We start from the raw sequence: 20,520 nt of genomic DNA on the forward strand, positions 1-20,520 counted from the left end.
ATTCGGTCGCATAACAGGCAATCCCCGACTCATCCCTGTCGAGGCAATTTCATCTTTTCGTACAACATAGAACGTACGTTGTGGTGTGGACGCTAATGGCAGATCCTGGGCGATCGACGTGTGATTTTCTGTTGTTTCATGCCGGCAATTGTTTCTTCCCTGCGGGGATTGGGTAGGAAAGGTGTGAGCCCATTATTCTCAGAGCACTATACTCCCCGTACGCCTTTGGATTGGTAGAATGCTCGTCCAGTGACTAGAATGGGTAGATCATGGATCATACCGTTGCATTCTAGGCTTTTTCTTTGAAGGGGGAGGAGTCTCGTTAGCGGTTATACATCCTGGTACTCGTCCACCCACGTCGTGATCCGTTGGGTCGACATATGTATCTAGGTAACATATATTATTGGATACAGGTCTGGCTTGGGTCCCGTCTTCTTAGTATTGGTGTTACGCCGCATTAAAGCCCTGCTCGGGGAAATGGGCTTGCATTGATATATTAGATGTGGACAACATACAAGGTACATTACATGTTTCCCAATATTAAGTCCAGTCTGCCTATGCAGCCTGGGTCGCAATGATATACAAATTTCCCAGTCACCAGGCCGTCTAGATCTGAATATGCCGGGTGTGGCCGAGATTGTATGACCTTGCTGGGATCTGAACTCCGGCACTTGATAATATATGTACCTGTTTTGGGGCTCGGTGCTCTTTGTATCTGACTATACAACATAGTTTAACAGGCACTCAAGCCACGTTGGGGGCCGTTGAAAAGGATCGAGCAACAGAGTGACCAGTGCGTTGGTCTTTGGGGGCCGTGCAGGACTTTTCATTCCATGATGCATCAAGCAATGAAACATGATGTGTCATCTTAAGGAGATAAATGACTCACTCAGGATCTCTCAGACTCTGTACAATAGACGGCGTAGACAAAGTTCAAAATAGTAAGCTAATTTGCGGTGAAATCACCGCAAGTGGGTATTGGCAAATGACAAAGAAATATAATATACCCTGACATGAACATGTTTGCAATATTGAAATCAGACCAAACATGGATATGCATGGTCATCTCCATTGGGGACAAGAGAGATGACATGAGACGCAGTTGAAATCCAAAGAGAAGGCATATTAGAGTTGATCTTAGCGAGAGAGATGTTTAATATCGACTGCCCATTGGTGAGCAATCTTCCGGTGATCGACGGAGACGTCGATCTGAGCTCTCTTTGCAGGTTTCTTTTTTTTTTCTCCCTTTTTTCCGTGCAAGCGAGGAGCGATCTATTTCTTTTTTGGTCGCATCGTCCGATCCAAGCATGGATGAGAATCCTTTTCATCGATTCCAGGCAGCCCCCCGGAACTAAGACGGAGTAAAATCAAGATAAACGTTCTTTGACCTCTTTGACCTCTTTGACCGCGAAATTCGTCCACTGCGGCTCCCGTTTTGGCCCCCATATGCAGGATCGGCCACTCCGTGTCTGTGCACGGGATCTTAAAGATATCTTGGATGATGGTGTACAATATAGAGAGTACGGAGTATACATATTCAGATTGTAAAGATCAACGTCCCTTGCTCATCTTGCTCATGACTACACTCCTTCTCTGCTACGTGAAGGTGATCCCGAGGTTGGCGGGTAAATTGGATAAATTGGGTATCGCAGAATAAATTAATCCCCGAGAACTTCATTAGGCAAGGACGTTCACTTGACCGCTGCTTTGCATGACTTCAGATGGCCCACTAGGGATCGCCCTGGCGGCCACCTTCCTCATAGTCTGAATGGCCCGTTTGAAGTTGGTCGTGTCGTAATCATCCGGCATATGCTCTCCACTGTAGATACATAGTACACGCATACCGGGCTTGTAAGACAGTTGTTCGAGCAGCTTGGGTGTAATGAGGAAATACTGGCCGCCTCCACCGCCGCCGATGGGGTTGCCATTCTCATCGGTTTCCTCGGTATCGCCCTCACAGGCAATGTCGACCAGGCGCCCGTGAACCATTCGCTCGTTTCGCGGGTCCATACCTTGATTGATCTCATCGACGACGCGGAAGGGAGAGGCGGAGAGTGATTGAAGCGCCATAAGATAGAAGATGGTACTCACGGCTCGTTCACCGCCAGACTGGCGATGTGAATCCAAGACCGAAAGTCCCGCGCCCTCACGGAACTGGACGTGAATCACGATGGACCACTCTCCAAATTCGCTAGGACCGGGCTCACCATTGGGCCCAGCTTCACCTTCCGCTTTGCCCAAGGTGACCTGGCCAGCACATCCGATGCGACGGAAAGAATCCGAAAAGGCATCACTGATCTTCTCAATGAGTGCTTCCAACTTGGGCTCCCAGTCCTTGCGGATGTCCGCGATAGCGTTGCCAAGTTCCGTGAGCTTGTCTAGGAAATCCGCGAGTTTGGAGCGCAACTTCTCGATGGCCTTTTCACGGTCTTCGAACTCCTTGATCATGTGGCTACTACCACCATGGGTGAGCTCCAGTCGGGCCTTTTCAGAGTCAATGTCAGCTTCGAGTTTATCCATGTCATGATCATTTAGCTCTTCAAGTAGAGCTTCCGCGTCGGGTTGGTCTTGCAATTCTCGGCTGATTTGCTGAGCTTTTTGCAAGACTGATCTGGCCTTCACTTTGGATTCCCTCAATTTAATTGTAGCTTCCTGCGCCTCTCGTCTCTTTGCCTCTAGTAACTTCGTACTATCAATGTTGCGATGCCGCAGGGTCTGAAGATCAGAAGTCGCCTCCAAGAATAAGACCTCGACTTTCATGAGCTCCTCATGAGATTGGCGGAACAATTCAACAGCATCCTACATCACGTCAGATAAACTAGACATACAAATCAGTGGCGAACTTACGGCATATTCGACAGCGGCCTCAGCCTTTTGAATTGCAATCTCGTCTTGTTGGTTGCGGAACCCAAGAACTCTCTCCCGTACCCCTTGGAACATCGATGTAATGGTCTCAAGTTTCGCCTCTTGTTGCGCTGCAAGTTGTTAGACAAGTGACGGCAAAAGAATAAGAAATGCAACATACAGATCTTCTCTGGGATTGCTCGGTACTGAGTGTGAGCTGTCTGTTTTGCGCTCTTTTCGTTCTCAATATCTTTCTGCAGTAGAAGTTAGTACGTGGTGCGATAGAGCAAGGAAAATGTGCAAAGTACCATGTCTCGCTCGACCTGCCCATACTCTTCGCGTATCTTTAATACGGCATCCCTCTCGGATTCAAGCTTTTCCTTGATGTCCTGCAACTGTTCATTCCATAACATGATATTCTGTTGGTGTTCGCGTTTAAGAGAAGCATCAACAGGCTGTTCGGTCCACACCTGAGCACGCTTGATCTCTCGAACCCGGGTTGATGTGGCGCCAGGCCCATACTCCCTACGCCGATTCACTTGATAGCTTGTTTTTCCAGACACCCAGGTGCTCATCAACCCCTCCTCCAAACGGGCAAACACTTCATTGGAAATTTCATGCAGTCCGATGGGAGTCGAGTGCAGGTTCTTCTCGCTGCACAGCATGGCAATCACAGGATCGGGTCCGGTCAGAAAGTCCCTTGCCCAACCATCGAATCCCAATCCGACAAGTTGATCTTTAGGCATCGGAGGCTTCAAACTATCTAATGACAGCGAGCACGTACGGATGCTAATATCATGGAGCTTCAAAGTTTGGTTGATCGCATGTTGTAAAGTGCGGAAATCATTTCTCGTTTGCACGGTGAACGACGTGAAGTCTGTCTTCTGGAATAACGACTCGACTGCATCGGCATAATTGGGGTCGGTGATTGAGCACGTAACAATTGGAGGGCCGAAGACTTCTTTTTCAAACTTGCTTTGGTTTTCAAGAAGCCATCTATAGGCTTTCAGACTATCATGAGATGATTTTTGCAGCTTTAGTTCTTGTTGGCCAGAGGCCGAGTCCAAGCTGCTTAACTGGGTTTCGGCCTGCTTGATATTCCTTTGCAATTGCTGTTGCTGGTCCTGAAGGGGCTGCCTTCTGTCTTGGATTTCTCTGGCCTTTATCTCAAACTCACGTTTTTGAAGTCGTTTCTCTCTCTGATGTTTGTAATCAGCACGTTGGTTCAAGTAGTTAAGGAAGTAGGGGTTCTTACCAAGGTCTCGTTGTAAAATTCTGGATCGAACTCCACCACATCCTCTTCTTGTTGGCGTCGGAGTCTATTGATAGCCTGTTGAGCGGATGCTCCTTCGGCTTTGTGCCTTGTACCACTCTTTTTCTCGGCCTCAATCCGATCATTGAGATCCTTCATCTTATTCTCGAATTCCTCGATTTTTTGGCTGCGTGCAGAGGCGACCCTGGATGCCTCGTCAACAGAATCCTTACGGGCATCTTTCACCCCGTTCAATTGAGCGATGTAGGCCTCTTTGGCGTTGACTGCACGCAATATGGGCTCGTTTTCTGCTTGGATTCGATGGTATTCTCGCTCGACTTCAGCTTTGGTAACTTTCAGGGCCTCGACAGCATTATGGTGTTCCTTGTACTCCACAATTGGACGGCAACGCTCAAGGATCTCGATTTTCCGCTTGATGCCGGCTCTCTGGCGCATTCTTTCGACATCGGCTCTTTGCATCTCTTGGCGATTCTCCATATTTTCCAGCAACTCCTTGTCGCCACTGTTGTCCATCTCAAGTTTTTTCTGCTCGGCTCTTAGCCTCTTCAGGGCATCATGCCACTGGGTCATTTCTGGACCAGCTGCTGCTCTTTGCGTAGAATGAAGAAGCTCAATCGGTGTAAGTGCAGCAAACTCAGCGACTTTGTCCTGGGGCAGAAACTGGCAAAGATTGTCTACCTGGATGGCAAACGACTGAGCCAGTTTCAGCACATCGTTCTTAGAAGCAGGGGATCCATTGAGCGTAAACGAGCTCTTATTGCCATCGCGCTTTATGGTCCGCTGGATAATAGGATTGGCACGGGTCTTGGGCGGTCCGCATAGTTCAATCTCGATCATCGCCTCTCGGGCCCCGTGCTTTACAAATTCGCCCAGGTCTTTGGCACGTCCAAGATGCTAGATATCAATGAGTGTCAGCATGTGGTGGCTGTGCAGTGTTATGATCCAAATCATACCTGAGGTCCCCATCCCAGGCCCAAGCAGATAGCACAGACCAGGGTGCTTTTGCCCGTTCCATTTGGGCCAATGACCATGTTAAGCTTTGGTCCAGGATAGAACTCTGCCGACGTATAGGTCACGAAGTTCGTCACTTTTATTCGCACGATCGCGCCCGGCTTATAGCCACCGGGGCCAAGGCCATCATGGGCTACCGCACGCGGGGCCTGAGAAACTGCTTCTGGCGTTTCGGATCCAGCGCTGTCCTCATCGCTCTCGTGTTCACTTCCGCTTTCGCTCTCTTCTCCAGTTTCCGATCCGTCATCGCTTTCAGCGGGGTTCAGGCGGGGGCGTTTATTGCTTGAGGGTTCGGTTGGGGGATCAAGCGTCGGGTCTTCGCTTTCTTCATCCTCGCTGTGAGGCCGACGACGAGGAACACTGGGTGACGCCATGGCTGCCGGAACCCTCGAGTAGATGTAGAGGGAGCCTCATGGGCTGTCTGTGAGATTCGCTTTGTCCGGCTTTCTTTGTTCAAGTCAGACGCGAGGGAACGCGTCCGCGATCAATAAAGTCTAGTTTGAGTAGGCGGTGAAAGCCTCGAGATGGCCAATTGGTTGCGACCAAACAGCTTCGACTTTGTATAGCCACTCACCATGCCTCCTCCAAATATCAAGCGGTTGGTATTAACTGCTGCGGTAGTTTCTATCACTATCACTGGCACTCTTTATGGCGCTGGTCTCAAAACAAAGGAAGAAATTGCTGAGGTATGAGCGAATCTATCTAAACCGAAGCTATCCGTTTATCTGCAATCATGTCATTGGATGCCATTCCAGAATTAACAAGTTATGGGATACAGACAGCAAAGCAGCGGCAAGAATCGACCTTTGATGAACAAACCAAGGCCCTCCAGAATATGCGCGCGAACTTGGTCGCCCGGAGAGGTATAATCGAGAACCAGATACGAGACTTGGATGCAAGGGTGTTGGAGAAGCAGCAGAAAGGCATCGGCGGTGGTGATAAAGATCAATCGAGCGGAGGACGATGAGCACTACGAACCCTCTGCCAAACGGAGTCAATGGGCTCACAAGTGCCGTTTAATGAAAACCAACCTACGATACAACCACCACACTTTGATCCGGAAGGGCCAACCACGACTTTCAATTCACAGCAAAGTGGTGGCTATCGACTAGCTTAGGCATGGTTTAAATACCCGCTAGTCACGCAACAAACTTTGCCAGACCAGTTGCACTTGAAGCTGATCTTCGAGTCCTGGGTCCAAGCAATCCAACCATGGCCTGCGCAGTCTGAAAACATTGGACTTGGTCCTAAGTGTGGATTTCCCTTGATGAATTTATCTGCTTGCTACTGAGGCAAGAGTGTTTTCGTGTACATAAATTGAGGTACAAGTCAAATCGGCTTCTATTTCTTCTGTCTATAGACAAACATATATCTTTTTCCTTCCTGCCCGGAGTCGGCAATATGGTCCTGGCCATAAATTCTCTGCGCAAGAGGTAAATATACTTTGGATTTCATCACAGGCGCAGAAGGCGCTGTCCACCCATTGGCTTATAGGCCAGTCGGGGAATCCCAAATGTCTAAGCCTCGAGGTTGAGTCTGTCCAACAAATTGTCCAGCTTCTCAAGCAAGATCTCATAGTTCATCGCGTCTTCCGAGAATTCATCATCGACAACCGCGCCGTCTAGAGTTCGAATCTCTGAGCCTTGACTGAGGATAGCGTCCTTAGAAATATCCAATTTCTGAACCCCTTCTGTAATTTTTATGTCTTCCGGCTGTTCATCTTCATCAAGATCTTCCGGTGGTTCTTTTTCATCCATCATTTCATCCAGACCAGCCTCATCAAATCTCAGTCTAAAGCGCTCCCCAAGATAGAACCGGATATCATCCAGCATTTCAATGGAATCGGTCTCCTGTCGCGCCTTGATACGAGATGCTGATTCCTGAATCAACTCCGCAAATTCTGGGGTATCTATATGTGCTTCCAGTCGATATGCGAGATACCGAGCAGCGAATTCTTCCAATCGCTGCACGCGTGTCAACCACGCAGCTCGAACAATTGAGTAAATGTCAATTTCATCTTCGTGCGCTATACCCCGAGTTCTCGCAGCCTCGGATTGAGACATTCCAGCACTGCCGAGGGTACTGATGACAACGGCGGCTTTTGTCTTCAGCTTCTCAATGAAGAGCATGTCTGCAGCGAATAGGACATCGACAGCGATCTCTAGGGGGAAATCGGCTCTTTCGGTATATAAGAATGTAAGAATTATTTCCAAGACCTCGGGTGAACAGTTGACGTCGATGATCGTCAGATTCTCATTGAGGTAAGCTTCGCGAAAGGTGGATGTAAACATTGCTTGGAAAAACTCAGATCGCAGAAGCATTGCTCGATGGCACGGGAAGATGACTGATTTCGGCGCCTCGGGGTCCTTCTCATTCGGGGTAGAGATAGGGCCAATGGGAATCGAACTAGGTGTGCCATTGCTGACCTCTGGCGTATCAATTTCCACTTCCTCTTCTTCCTCGGGGAGTTCATCCGCCCTCAGAAGAACATCAGCGAAGATTGCATTTGCTCGACCCCACTTCACGTCGTTCACTTTTGAAGTCTCTACCTCGAGCTTGTTCCCCAGAATATTCTTCTGAAACCATTGTTCCATTTGATCTCGGCCTTTGGAAATGTCGTCGGTTCTTCTTTGTCTAGCCCGTCTCCTGTCTCCACTATCGAGGATACTGTCTAGAAGACTGGGGATCTCCAAGTACTTGGAGATTCTATCCATCCCTGCGAAGGTCTCAGACTCCGTGAAGCCTGTCCCCGGTCCACTCCTCAAGTCTGTGGGAGCTTCTCCAAAGTACAGGTATTTGATAGCGGCACCGAATGCCTCGGGGGGAATAGTACCAGGGAGCTTCCATGTTCCAGTTTCCGGTGCCTCGGCCAGCTTGCCATAAAAGTATGGAGAACGTGCCGCGAGTATGAATTTATGAAGATGAATCGATTCGTCGGCTGCAGCCACGACAATATCTGTTGTTACTGGGGACTCCCGGGTGAGAAGCGAAGTTATATGTGCAGCAAGTGGCTGGAGAGGGTCCGTCGATTTGGAAAAGTCATATTCAAGGAGGAGGTTTCGTATCCGGTCGTTCAAGGCATTATAGAGACATCTATATGACCACCATCGTTAATTCTAGTCGCTCTCATTCTGTAGAAAGCCAATTGCTGTTTACCTTTCACCCTGAAATGTGTCTCGCTCACAAATTGCACCAGACTCGAGAAGAAGTTGTACAGCTTCATAATGGCCGCAGAGGCTCGCCTTCCAGGTTCATGGGTTATTATATGGTATGTGGGATTGCAACGGTCGGTGTATCAATATATGGTACTCACCAGGATCAATGGCGTGTAATCATATGGATCACGAGCATTAACATTGACGCCCTCAGTGATTTTCTCCTGACAGACTTTCAAATCGCCCTGACGACATGCGTTGCATAGTTCACGGAATGGCTCACTCAGATCTAAAGGGTTATCATCTTTAATAGTCCCCTCCTTGATCAATTTCTTCTCATTGACTAAGCTGATCTCCAGCTGATCCTTCCGCAGCACAGTTGGCTCATCCATCACGTAGGTTACCAGGCACAACAGGTCGAAGTGGGATGAGACGGCCAACGGCGGGGCGGAGAGCTTATCGATAAGAAGGCACGTGACTAACCAACGATGTTGTCTGAAATTCAGGGGAGTTCTATATTTGTACATAATTTAATATTTAGCACCATGATAGATATCAAGTCGTGGAAGTACAGAAATATATATACATCCAAGTATGCATGCTAATCTCCCACTATGTCGTAATTGAACAGACGTCATTCGGTGTTTTTCCTCCTTCCGACCGTTTGATCGACCTTCTCCACCGCCTGCTAGGTCCGGCAAAGCGCCATAATCACCGTTGCATAGCAACGATCACCCAAACACCCGTCTTCAAAGCTCCAATTCATATTGCCTTGACTCTTCCTCAAATCTTCAATTCTGCAGCTTGACTCTTTTTTTTACTAACACAGGTTCTTGTTCCATACCGTTCATGCATCATTGACTCTCTGATTCTTCTGGATCGTCTTCACGTCTTTGTCCTTAACTCTACAGCAATCTATAGCCATGGCGATTGCTTTGGCTGAGGCCGATAAGTATGAGATTTTGGACAAAATTGGTATGTTCAGCCTTGATGATCCAATTTATATTCAAGATGTTCAAAAACTAATTATATGCTTTCATTCAGGTTGCGGTTCCTTCGGGATCATTCGCAAAGTCAAGCGGAAGTCAGATGGATTCGTAAGTGTAGTGCATTGGTGGCATCTTGCAACCGGGACTAACCCCAACTTGCGTTAATAGATACTTTGCCGCAAGGAAATCAACTACATCAAAATGTCCCAGAAAGAACGCGAACAACTCACTGCCGAGTTCAATATTTTGAGTTCTCTTCGTCACCCAAACATCGTCGCATACTATCACCGAGAACATCTCAAGGCTAGTCAGGATCTGTATCTCTACATGGAGTACTGTGGTGGTGGCGATTTAGGCATGGTCATTAAGAACTTGAAGAAGGCCAATAAGTATGCCGAAGAGGAGTTTGTTTGGCGCATTCTCTCTCAGCTTGTCACTGCTTTGTTCCGGTGTCACTATGGCTCTGATCCCGCCGAAGTCGGATCAAACATTCTAGGCCCGGCTCCCAAGCCATCTGGACTCAAGGGGAAACAAGGACAAGTCACTATCTTGCATCGCGACCTCAAGCCCGAGAACATCTTCCTCGGTAGCGATAACACCGTCAAGCTGGGTGATTTCGGCTTGTCCAAGCAAATGCAATCTCACGACTTTGCATCAACCTATGTTGGCACACCCTTCTACATGTCGCCCGAAATCTGTGCGGCTGAAAAATACACCTTGCGCTCCGACATTTGGGCTGTTGGCTGCATCATGTACGAGCTCTGCCAGAAAGAACCCCCTTTCAATGCTCGCACCCACATTCAACTAGTTCAAAAGATTCGCGAGGGCAAGTTTGCGCCCTTGCCTGATTACTATTCGCCAGAGCTCAAGAACGTTATTGGAAGCTGTTTGCGGGTCAATCCCGATCACCGCCCCGATACATCCGCTCTGATTAATCTTCCTATCATTCGCTTGATGCGTAAGGAGAAAGAGGTTGTTGACCTTGGAAAGACCCTGCGTCGACGTGAGGAGGTTGCAGTTCATAAAGTCCGTGAAATGGAACAGAACCTTGCCAAGAGAGAATTAGAAAAACAACATATCAAGGCTGAGATTGAAAACACTGTTCGACGAGAGTGGGAGGTCAAAGCCCGCTTGGAAATTGATCGTCAGGTGCAAAGTGAACTCGAGCGACTCCGCAAGCGATTCGAATCCGAAGTGCAAGAAAGAGTTGCCATTGAGGTCAAGAAGTACAAGCACAACACTTCCAATGGTAATACCTCCCGTGATGATGTATTTCGCACTAGCACCACCGGATCCGGATCTGGGTCCTCTCGCTCCAGCAATCAAGGCTGGCGGTCTTCTCGGTCTTCGGCCAACATGACAGACGACAACGATACTACGTCCTCATCAACCGCCGATATCAGCCAGCTTTCTCTTGGCTCGCCTCCATCAAATCCCCGGAAGCAGCCCAAGAAAGAGACGCGAACACCATTTTGCCGGTCCAAGACCGTCGTTGATTCACCGGTGGATGTTCAAATGGCTGAGCCATCCCCTATTTCAATTGCTTCGCTTTCCCTGTCACCTCGCCGTACTTCCGCCCAAGGAGGCGCTCGCAACATCTTCGCAGAGGCCGAGCGAAACAAGGCTAAATGGGAGCCCACCCTAGCATACTCCGACGATGAGGATGACACTCCCGATTTGCCCTCACCAACTCGGCCCAAGGTGAAGCCCGACCCATTGAAGGCGCCTCGGCGACCTCTACTTCGTCAGAACACCGCGGCCCTCATGCAAAAACTTAGCAGTCAGCCTTCCCTATTCCCTTCGAGCGGTACTCGCCTTCCTCAATCTACGAGTATATCTGCTTCCCAGTCTGAAGAGCGCAGTGCAAGTGAAAGCAGAGCGAGATCTCCCCACCGCCGTCTTACTAAAATCCCATCGTCTGCCAACCTCGCTGCTGATGCAGGCACGTCACCAACTCGCAAGAGTGGTTCGAAGCAACCTCCCCCTACCAAGAACGGCGGTGGCGGCGAAGAGATGTTCAAGGCTGTTATGCAACGCAACATGGGTGGCCGCACTTTGGTCGAACTCGCACAAGCGAGAGCTGGAGGCCGTCCAATGGATGAAGTTAAGCGTTGCGCCAGTGATTCGCGCGCTGGAGGTCCCACCATGAGCGTGAAATGCTCTGAGCGTGATGCTCCTGCTATCTGGAACCCCGAACTGGATGAGATGCCCAGTCCCTTCCTTGCCCGTGGCAAGAAGGTTATCCGCAACTTGCGGTAGTCTTTCGCTCAGATCAAATTTCCTTTACATTTACTTTGTCGTTTCGGTTTGGTCCTGGTTTGGTTTTTCTTATGGCGCTTGGATGCGTGACTGGAGTTGGTTTTGGTTTGGAGGTTTTCTTTTCTTCCCTGGATTTGGATTTGGATGATTTGGTTTCTTTGGAAACCCTCAGTTCCTCTTATTACCCACCGTTTTCGGGTTTCGCCCTTCGCTTCTTGCGCATACTTTCCCACTATGTCACGGAGTTGGCCCTAATGTTTTCGGTGCATCCTTGCCACATGCAAGGCACGGAGTTTGATACACATGTCTATGGCTCGCCCATGGCTTTTTTGCCTTCGTCGGCTACACACACTTGCCTCCCCGACTCGACTCTTTACTACCTTTCTTTTGTTGTTTATGCCGTCATGCCCCTTTCCTCCAACGAAGGAGATGATCCAGTTTTCTTGTACATTTATTTGCATTAGCCATGCATTGACTGTTGAATTTTTGTATTTTGCCTCTCCTTGAACGTCTAGTTTATTGCTCGCCGTATTCTCGTCCGTCGCAAATATGCTGCTTAGTGGCCATGTTGGACTAATGTTTGCTGTGCTTTCCTTTTGAAAGTACTTCACCCTACTTCTCGTTTGAATAATTTTGCTCGGCCATGTTCTCTACGCCTAGTGCATTTTGGTGTTTCGTGCGATATGTTTGGAGTTCTGGTGCTGCAATACATCAATGTTGGATATACATACCATCCTTCATAAGAGCGAACGTGTTTCATGTCATCCAGACTTGTAGTGGTTGTAAAAGTCCATGCTGACTGCCTAGATGTGCGAGTCGGGTCATCCGCAATGTTAGCCCTAAAACCAATGACCGGTACAGTAAACACCTTTCGGACTACTGGGCAAATGGGTGCACATCCTATTCAAATCTGTAGTATGATACGTGAACGTTCAATGGACCATTTTATTCGAAAAGTCGGGTATTAAGCCCACGCCTCCTCATCTTCAACCTCTTCTATCTGAACCGTCTTACGCTCTTGGTTGAGACGTCGCTCCTCTTCTTGTAACGTCAACATCCAATCCTCCTGCTCCTCCTGCTCCTCCTGTGGCGAATCCCCAGCCCGTGCTTCCGGAGCAGGCCCGGCGTTATACCCAGCTTTCTCAAGCTTATCCATCTCTTCCGGTTCCAACAGCTTCCCCTGCCCCTTGATTGACTGCTGTTTCATCCTAACCGCAGCCGGAACAAACTTCTTGGTTGCCTCCTGTCGCAAATCCCGAATCTGAGGTTTCGCTTCGTAAACAGTCTTGGCCACCGGAACCGCCGTTGGACGAGATGGCAGGGGATGAGGACCGGTGCGTTCAACATTTTGTTCTGAAGGCACATTTCCATCTCGTCTGCGCTGGTGCTGACGCGGGATTGGTGGCGGTGTATCCCGCGGCATGGGTATCCTTCGCACATCCTCATCCGTATCGCTGCTGTCACTATCACGAGGCATTCGTGTTTCATCTGAGCCTCGCCTCCGCTTCCCGAGCACGCCGTCCCCACCACCCCGTCTAGCGCCATCACCATGGTGCCCTCCTCTGCCGCCGTGATCGAACCGGGGTGCCTTGTCGCCAAGGGCTTCACGCGCTTTCAAAACGCCTCGCAAATCCTTCTCCAGTGCTTCAAGGAGCTCCTTATCGCGTGGCCGTAGTTTTTGTCCTGACTCCTCGGCTTCTTTGAAGCTGTTGATCTGACGCTGAATTCGATCTGGGTTGCGGCGCGCCAATTTCTCATTCCGTCGAGCAAGTGCCTCTGCTTTGCCTTTCTTCAACTCTTTTTGTTTATCTTGTTTCCGCTGCGCGGCGGCAGGGTTGATCGAGCGCTCTTTGTCTTTGGCCATGATGTCGTGTTGGTGTTGGTGTTGGGATCGATGTGTGTGGGTCGTCTGTAGATATTGGTATGGCGTAATCTAGCTGCGGAATCCGATAAGTTCCACGAGCTCTTGTCGAATCAATTTCGCAAATTAGGCACCGGCAGAAACGTCTGGGCTCTGTGGGCGTCGCACGTGAATGATGTGGTTGGGGACAAGGATTCGAGGCGCAGATTAGAAAGGAAAGCGCGCAATAAGAATGGCTGGTTTCACTGGTTCGCAGAATGACTGGCGATCAGTGCGGCAGGTCGCCCCGACTGGATTGATCGCGTCGGGCCGTCAGGTCGAGACTGCAGGCGTCCGGGGTTGGGATTGGGTGACGCTAACAGGCCGAATGCGAGAAGGTGTATAAAGAAGCGGTGTGTCAAGTAAAATTGCGGGCTACAGTCTCACTAGGCAGCTAATGTTGGGTGTGGTAGTAGAGCGAAAGAAGTTGAAGTTAAAGTACAGAGCGGCGCAGTGACCATGGAAGACTTCCAGGGTTAAGTGGATATTTTTGGCAGGCAGAAAATGAGCTCACTGGTCACATACACAGCTCCATACAAGGCGGAACCCTAGGCGGTGCTCTCAGCTGCCAATCAAAATTAATTCCTGCCTGGTCACTGTCGTTGTCCGTAGCGACACTAAGTGGAGAGTGTATCCATGGTTCAGTACTGGAACTACAACGACATCGTACTTTGTACATCTATATTGATTGATATTCAAACCAATAGAATGGTCATTATTACTGTATATATACATATATATGTATATTATTGAAGTTGCTCTCGATTCTCTTATCTATGGTAGACATACTGCAGAGCCTCTTGATTCTCCCACATCGAGATAGGTGCAGAGCCCAGCATTTAGCCTCGCAGTATGCAATATAAACCTGAATCAAAGTAGTACTTGAAGAATGTGACAAGAGAAAACACCATAAAACATCAAAATAAGACACACCTAATGCACTTGATATTGCTTTTTCTTGATTTTCGACCCATTTTCAAGCCCCTCTTTATGGGGAGGTCCGAGGTGTCATATTTCCGCCTGAGCCTTGTGCTCCAGAACATATAAAAGAGAAATCTCACTAGCCTCTTCGCCAGAGAGTGTAAGTGGCTTCCCTCGAGCCGCGCGCTGTTTAGTTGCCGCCAAACTCACAGCGGCTCACACCTGCTTTCTCCGCCTCTTTTTTTTCCTTTCTGATTTCTCCTCATGAGGGAAAAAAAAGAAGCTTCCCTCCCCTCTTTAGCCGTCAATAGTTGCATGTCCCCGGTTCGACTGCAGTATATCGCAACCGATTATCTCTACACATTCCATCCTCCATCATGACCTGTGGTCCGTTTGGTCTCACATCGAGTTTGATCGGCGCATCGTAGACTGTCGCGGTCGGAGCATGTCTCTGCCGGGACCAAATGTCCGTCTCAGCCTCGATTCCCGACACTTCGCTTGGTCTCACTTCCTCCGAGATCCAGATCCTCCGACAGCAGCAGCAGATTGCCTTGCAAGGCGGCCATCCTGGCAATGGGGTGGCCAGGGGCAGAGGCACCGGAAGAACCAGCAATTCCAGCTCGCGCGCAACCAGCGCTGCCAGCAGCCAGGGCCGTTTGCTGCTCGACCCTATGAGCCTACGCGCATTATCGCACCAGTTGGACGGGTTGCAGGCTCAGATCAGTCACCGGATCGAATATGTATGTTTACCCCTCCCACGGTTCTTGACCGCATGTCCATATCACCGGAAAATCGCAGTTGTATTAACATGAGATATCCTTGCTAGCTCGAAGATCAAATGCAGCGCTCTATACAAAACACCTACGACCGCGCGGGAAACGTCATTCGAAATGCCGATGCCGAAATTGCCCGCACCCGCGAAATCTTGGCCTCCATCGACGAGTTGGACAATGAGCTGGCGAAGATCGCTCATATCCGTGATATCGTCAAGTCATTTCGTGGCCGAATCGAGAACCTAGATCACCGCATTGACCAGAGTTCTCGGCGCCGACGATGATATCTTACCATACACAACCCCTCCAAATACTTCCTTCGAATGCAAACCTATTATATTGAAGCGCTCCAAGAGACCATGTACGGTCATGCGCTCTTCACATCTCACTTTATTCGACCACTGGATGGTCAGACCGATACACATCTATATTCTCTCCACACAAGTACCCAAACCAGAACATATCAAAGCCGACAGAACAAAAGAAAACAAAAAAAACTTATATATCGAATGTGTCCTCACGGACTCTTTTCTTGAATGCGCGTCAGATACGGCATTCATATATGCCACATCTCATTGGTCTGTGTATCTTCTTTATGAAACAATTGGCTGAAAAAGCTGCATGCCGCAAGGCAGCTTTGAGGCGAGACTCCGCTGTTGAGCATGCGACCTCGAAGGACTAAAGTATTTTCGCGACTGCTTGACCTGTGTCGAAGGCGGTCATGGCAACTCGTATTTCACCCGGTACTGGAAATCCATGAAATTTGATGACTATCATGAAGGATTTTTAAATGTTTCAAGCGTATAAACACGACTTGTCTTTATGTCTTCTTGTTTGATTTGATGCTTCTGCTATTTTCCCTATCGTTTCGATTCCCCTCTCTGCATGTTGCGTGTACATTTCTCTGATTTTCTTTTCTTTTCTTTTTTTGCGCTGATATTGGCCCATGTCCAACGCTGGGATGATTACAGCTTGTCTTACGGTGTTCTGAAATATAATTAGGAACAGTTTCTTCAAAACGATTAAATCGTACGTTGCATTGCGTTGGCTCCTCCAATGTTGACTCGAACATTGAAATATCAAGGCCTGTGATTTGAATACCAAGGTCGGCAATGTGGTCGCTGCAGGTCTATTAAGGCTGCTCACCGGCTTTGAGACTTATTCTGGCGATCATGTGGGCATAGTTGCCCTGGTTTGAGGGAAACCCTGGTCATTCTAGCTGAGAGCTCATTGTAAAAGCTGATCAAAAGCGCGGTCAACTGTCTCCGCCAAGGCGCCGTTGTTCATGGTGCTGATATCACAAAAACGAGTACAATGGTGCTGGGGTGCGTCGACCCTGAAAGTGTAACCGCACGGGGTTTTGTGTTCCGCATTACACCACAGAAGGCGCAGTGTGTAAGATTCCACGTAGGGAAGTGACCCCACACGTAGTGGACGAATCTGGCGGGTGCTACTCATGTCACCGGGACATCCCCAGCATCCAACATAGCTACGTCCTCTTCACGTAATTTGACTGCTTCTCTCTGCGAGGCCGCCGAGGTATCAACATTGGGTGCATTCACATTGCGTAACAAGGCCAAATCTTTCTCCTTGCGTCGTTGAACGAGCTTTTTCCCACGTTTCGCCGTCTGGGGGAATCGTTTTTCAGTCCCGCATGACAGGCACTTGACGACCAATACATCGGCCCATGGCTTCTTGCCGCCACGACTTGCATTTCTGGTTTCATGCGAACAAGTCACTCCCGGCGTTAAGAGGGTATCACAGCGCTTGCAAACTGATCTTTTCAATGTGACCGGAAGCCGAATCTGCGTTTTCATTGCAACGGCGCGTAAATGTGATACACATACCCTTGAGAGGTTTCTCAATGGCTCTTGAGTCTCCTTTTGATTGATGGAGCAGACTTTTTGATTGGTATCTACCATATGACCATCTCCCCCTGAGCTGACATGACTAGCAACAGAGTTCTCTTCATTGCCGTGAATTTGGGCGTTCTGACGCTTGGCGAGTGTAGATTTGCCCTGGAAATATGCGGCGGCTTGGTGTAGATAATCCAGCCGTGCTCGAATATGGCTCTGAGAGTTCTTGGGATTCTTAGCTTCCTTCTTGCCTTTGGCTTTTGCCATCTCGAACATTCGACGGATCAACAAGTGGATCTCAAGATTCCAGTTTGCTGCGACCTGCAATTCGAGAAAAGCTTCCCATTGACGCTAGGCCCAAAGCGGTGAGGCTGAATAACCACGTGATAATCCCTTGGTGAGGTCTTCGTCCTACCGCCTTGCGACTTCTTCCCCTGCGCACCTTTGTTATCGAGACCTGCCACCACGGTCCATTATCTTCTCTTACTACCTTTGTCTTCTCTTCATTTCATCTCCCACATCAACCCTCTCTTTTGAAATACTTTTATCTCCTTTCTCCCTCGCTTATTCACGTCGTCATGTCTCACGAGGAGGATCTTATCGACTACTCTGATGAGGAGCTTCAGACCACCACAGCACCGGCCACCACTGCTGCGCCTGCCGCCACCAATGGCGATGCCGACAAGCAGGGCGACTTGACTGTTACCGGTGGCCGTCCCGACAAGAAGGGCAGCTACGTCGGTATCCACTCTACCGGTTTCCGCGACTTCCTGCTGAAGGGTGAACTTCTGCGCGCCATCACCGACTGCGGCTTCGAACATCCATCGGAGGGTTAGTCTAACTCATTATTCCCACAAGCGTTCCTCCATTTCTCCAATCTCCAACGTCCGTCCATCCTCGCGGGAAGATTCTTCTGTCGGTTTTTGGCAATCAGTCGTGTTTCGAATCTGCAGACGACATGAGGATTGTTGCTCCTGAAAATGGACAATATCTCTCACAAGACATATGCGTTTGGTCATGTGCCGCTCTTGCGCTTAAGCCCGAGCCTTCATCCCCCAACTCCCACGTATTTGTGGATATTGGTGCACGCGATAGAAGACTGTGACTGTTATATCTGTCACATTGCCTCATTGTGAGACGCACCTCATGTTGTCTGCAGAATATGATAGGATATCCACAAAAAGCATGTCTTTTGAGTGAGATACAGTCATTGTGGTTTGATCAAGCGTTGAAAGATGACCGCCCGCGCATCAATTTGATGTTGTCGGGGGGATGGACGGATATTGCGAGACGAATCCTTTTCTGCTTCTTATTTCGTCGAACTCAATCTAACATCGGCTCCGCCTTCCAACAGTCCAACAAGTCTGCATTCCTACCTCGATCTTGAACGTCGATGTTCTTTGCCAGGCCAAGTCCGGTCTCGGTAAGACCGCGGTCTTCGTTCTCACCACCCTTCACCAATTGGAGCCCGTTCCTGGCGAGTGCCAGATCCTGGTCATGTGCCACACCCGTGAGCTTGCTTATCAGATCAAGAACGAGTACGCCCGTTTCTCTAAGTACTTGCCCGACGTTAAGACTGCCGTCTTTTACGGTGGTACCCCGATCCAGAAGGACATCGAACTCCTGTCCAACAAGGACACCCACCCCAACATTGTGGTCGCCACTCCCGGTCGTCTGAACGCCCTGGTCCGTGACAAGAAATTGTCCTTGCGCAACGTGAAGGCCTTTGTTCTCGACGAGTGTGACAAGATGCTTGACCAGATCGGTATGTTGATGCAAAATACGACTCGATTGTCACCTACGACTAACACCCTCCCTCAGACATGCGCCGTGACGTCCAGGAAATTTTCCGTGCCACCCCCGCCGATAAGCAGGTCATGATGTTCAGTGCCACCCTCTCCCAGGAGATTCGCCCTATTTGCAAGAAGTTTATGCGCAACCCGCTGGAGGTCTATGTCGATGATGATACCAAGCTCACCCTCCACGGATTGCAGCAGTACTACATCAAGCTCGACGAAAAGGAGAAGAACCGCAAGTTGAATGAGCTTTTGGACAACCTGGAGTTCAACCAGGTGATCATCTTCGTTAAGAGCACCCAGCGTGCCAACGAGCTCGACAAACTGTTGCGCGAGTGCAATTTCCCCAGTATTGCAGTTCACTCCGGTGTCAGCCAGGAGGAGCGGTAAGTTCAACCCACTTTGGCATTGGCCGCAGCAATTTGCTGACCTCCATCTAGTATCAAGCGCTACAAGGAGTTCAAGGAGTTCAACAAGCGCATCTGTGTTGCCACTGATGTCTTCGGCCGTGGTATTGATATCGAGCGCATTAACCTTGCCATCAACTACGATCTTCCCGCCGACGCTGACTCTTACCTGCACCGTGTTGGCCGTGCTGGTCGTTTCGGTACTAAGGGTCTTTCTATCTCCTTTGTCAGCAACGAGGATGACGAGAAGGTTCTTAAGGAGATTGAGAAGCGCTTCGAGGTTGCCCTTCCGTAAGTCTTCTTCCATTCCAAACATTTGACAAAATTCTAACCATCTTCACAGTGAGTACCCCGAGGCCGGTGTTGACTCCACCACCTACATGGCTTAGACACGTCTAGGTGAAAACTCTGTTGATGTGAAATTTCTTTTTCTCTTTCCAATTGTTATGGCGCAATAGCTCGGGTTTTGATATGTTTTTCTCCGCCGTTGGGCGCTACCTCTGCCCTCTGCCCTCCCGTGGGGTTGAGGTGAGGCACAACCCTTCCATGTATTCGAAGCAGCAATGGAAGCAAGAATGGGTTAGCCCTGCACAACTGTTCAACTGTATCCTGACCGTATCTGACGGGAATCTTGGGGCCTCAATGTGGATTTGCGATGTCTTAGTCATCGGCGTCTGCAAGACAACTCAAATCCGAAGACAATCAGATAAAAAATATGCACCGCCCTGCGGGCATGGTTTCAATCAGATGGGGTGAAGACCCTGCCAAGCCAGTCAGAGTGGACAAAGACACCCGAATTCAATCTCCAATCATCTGTGTTCGTCGTGATTTGCCCATATCTGTTGGATCTGGTCTACCTGTAGCTCTAGGATCCCAGGAATAACCTCCCACCATGCAGTGTCCTACAGGCTGAATTTAGTATGTAGTTAGTGGTCGTAGTCCCAATCTGACTTGCACAGCCTTCGTAGCAACTTTCGTCGTCGTCCACGCGATTCTTGTCTCGATGATGCGATTTTTCCTAATTCGACCATGTTGATCTGGGGAAGGTATGTGCTTGGTGAGATACGCTGGCCACTGCTAGAAGCGGTGGCGACAGAACACACACGACAATGTATAGAATATATACATGCTCAATGCTCTTATACAATCCATCGGGAGTAGGTAGCGGCCTAATTCCTTACCGGGATTACTGAAGGCCCTTATACGTATACATTCCAGCACCATCAACAATACATCTTGTAGAGCACTATTGACACAGCGATTTCACTACTGGCACAGCGCTCATTCCCGATCTAGCTCAGTTCCTGGCATCCATTTTGAAGTACGAATGTCATTC

General features: G+C 49.2%; 8 protein-coding genes across 8 annotated transcripts; 4 read left to right on the forward strand and 4 right to left on the reverse strand.

Annotated features, from left to right (window-relative positions):
- Positions 1-1,677: 1,677 nt before the first annotated feature.
- Positions 1,678-5,502, reverse strand: N7500_003830 (DNA repair ATPase SMC5; the record flags this gene model as incomplete). The annotated part of the gene is made up of 6 exons (XM_056674976.1): positions 1,678-2,799; positions 2,848-2,975; positions 3,026-3,098; positions 3,153-4,043; positions 4,100-5,011; positions 5,071-5,502. The coding sequence occupies 6 exons, from the start codon at positions 5,500-5,502 to the stop codon at positions 1,678-1,680; spliced, it is 3,558 nt and encodes a 1,185-aa protein (XP_056535501.1).
- A 201-nt stretch (positions 5,503-5,703) lies between these two features.
- Positions 5,704-6,095, forward strand: N7500_003831 (uncharacterized protein; the record flags this gene model as incomplete). The annotated part of the gene is made up of 2 exons (XM_056674977.1): positions 5,704-5,814; positions 5,907-6,095. The coding sequence occupies 2 exons, from the start codon at positions 5,704-5,706 to the stop codon at positions 6,093-6,095; spliced, it is 300 nt and encodes a 99-aa protein (XP_056535502.1).
- A 550-nt stretch (positions 6,096-6,645) lies between these two features.
- Positions 6,646-8,675, reverse strand: N7500_003832 (ankyrin repeat and BTB/POZ domain protein; the record flags this gene model as incomplete). The annotated part of the gene is made up of 3 exons (XM_056674978.1): positions 6,646-8,221; positions 8,285-8,370; positions 8,442-8,675. 3 exons carry the CDS (start codon positions 8,673-8,675, stop codon positions 6,646-6,648), a joined length of 1,896 nt encoding a protein of 631 aa, XP_056535503.1.
- A 531-nt stretch (positions 8,676-9,206) lies between these two features.
- Positions 9,207-11,531, forward strand: nimA (serine/threonine protein kinase nimA; the record flags this gene model as incomplete). Its single annotated transcript, XM_056674979.1, has 3 exons — positions 9,207-9,258; positions 9,328-9,380; positions 9,441-11,531. 3 exons carry the CDS (start codon positions 9,207-9,209, stop codon positions 11,529-11,531), a joined length of 2,196 nt encoding a protein of 731 aa, XP_056535504.1.
- A 964-nt stretch (positions 11,532-12,495) lies between these two features.
- N7500_003834 (WW domain binding protein 11) lies at positions 12,496-13,395 on the reverse strand (the record flags this gene model as incomplete). The annotated part of the gene is made up of 1 exon (XM_056674980.1): positions 12,496-13,395. One exon carries the CDS (start codon positions 13,393-13,395, stop codon positions 12,496-12,498), a length of 900 nt encoding a protein of 299 aa, XP_056535505.1.
- A 1,421-nt stretch (positions 13,396-14,816) lies between these two features.
- N7500_003835 (uncharacterized protein) lies at positions 14,817-15,409 on the forward strand (the record flags this gene model as incomplete). Its single annotated transcript, XM_056674981.1, has 2 exons — positions 14,817-15,092; positions 15,179-15,409. The coding sequence occupies 2 exons, from the start codon at positions 14,817-14,819 to the stop codon at positions 15,407-15,409; spliced, it is 507 nt and encodes a 168-aa protein (XP_056535506.1).
- Positions 15,410-16,579: 1,170 nt separating this feature from the next.
- N7500_003836 (ribonuclease P Rpr2/Rpp21/SNM1 subunit) lies at positions 16,580-17,248 on the reverse strand (the record flags this gene model as incomplete). The annotated part of the gene is made up of 1 exon (XM_056674982.1): positions 16,580-17,248. The coding sequence occupies one exon, from the start codon at positions 17,246-17,248 to the stop codon at positions 16,580-16,582; it is 669 nt and encodes a 222-aa protein (XP_056535507.1).
- Positions 17,249-17,559: 311 nt separating this feature from the next.
- Positions 17,560-19,573, forward strand: N7500_003837 (ATP-dependent RNA helicase SUB2; the record flags this gene model as incomplete). Its single annotated transcript, XM_056674983.1, has 5 exons — positions 17,560-17,812; positions 18,336-18,746; positions 18,803-19,163; positions 19,218-19,475; positions 19,528-19,573. 5 exons carry the CDS (start codon positions 17,560-17,562, stop codon positions 19,571-19,573), a joined length of 1,329 nt encoding a protein of 442 aa, XP_056535508.1.
- Between the last annotated feature and the right edge of the window lie 947 nt (positions 19,574-20,520).

This window comes from Penicillium coprophilum, assembly GCF_028826855.1.
Source record: "Penicillium coprophilum strain IBT 35676 chromosome Unknown utg000002l_segment0_segment1, whole genome shotgun sequence".
Classification (NCBI taxonomy): domain Eukaryota; kingdom Fungi; phylum Ascomycota; class Eurotiomycetes; order Eurotiales; family Aspergillaceae; genus Penicillium; species Penicillium coprophilum.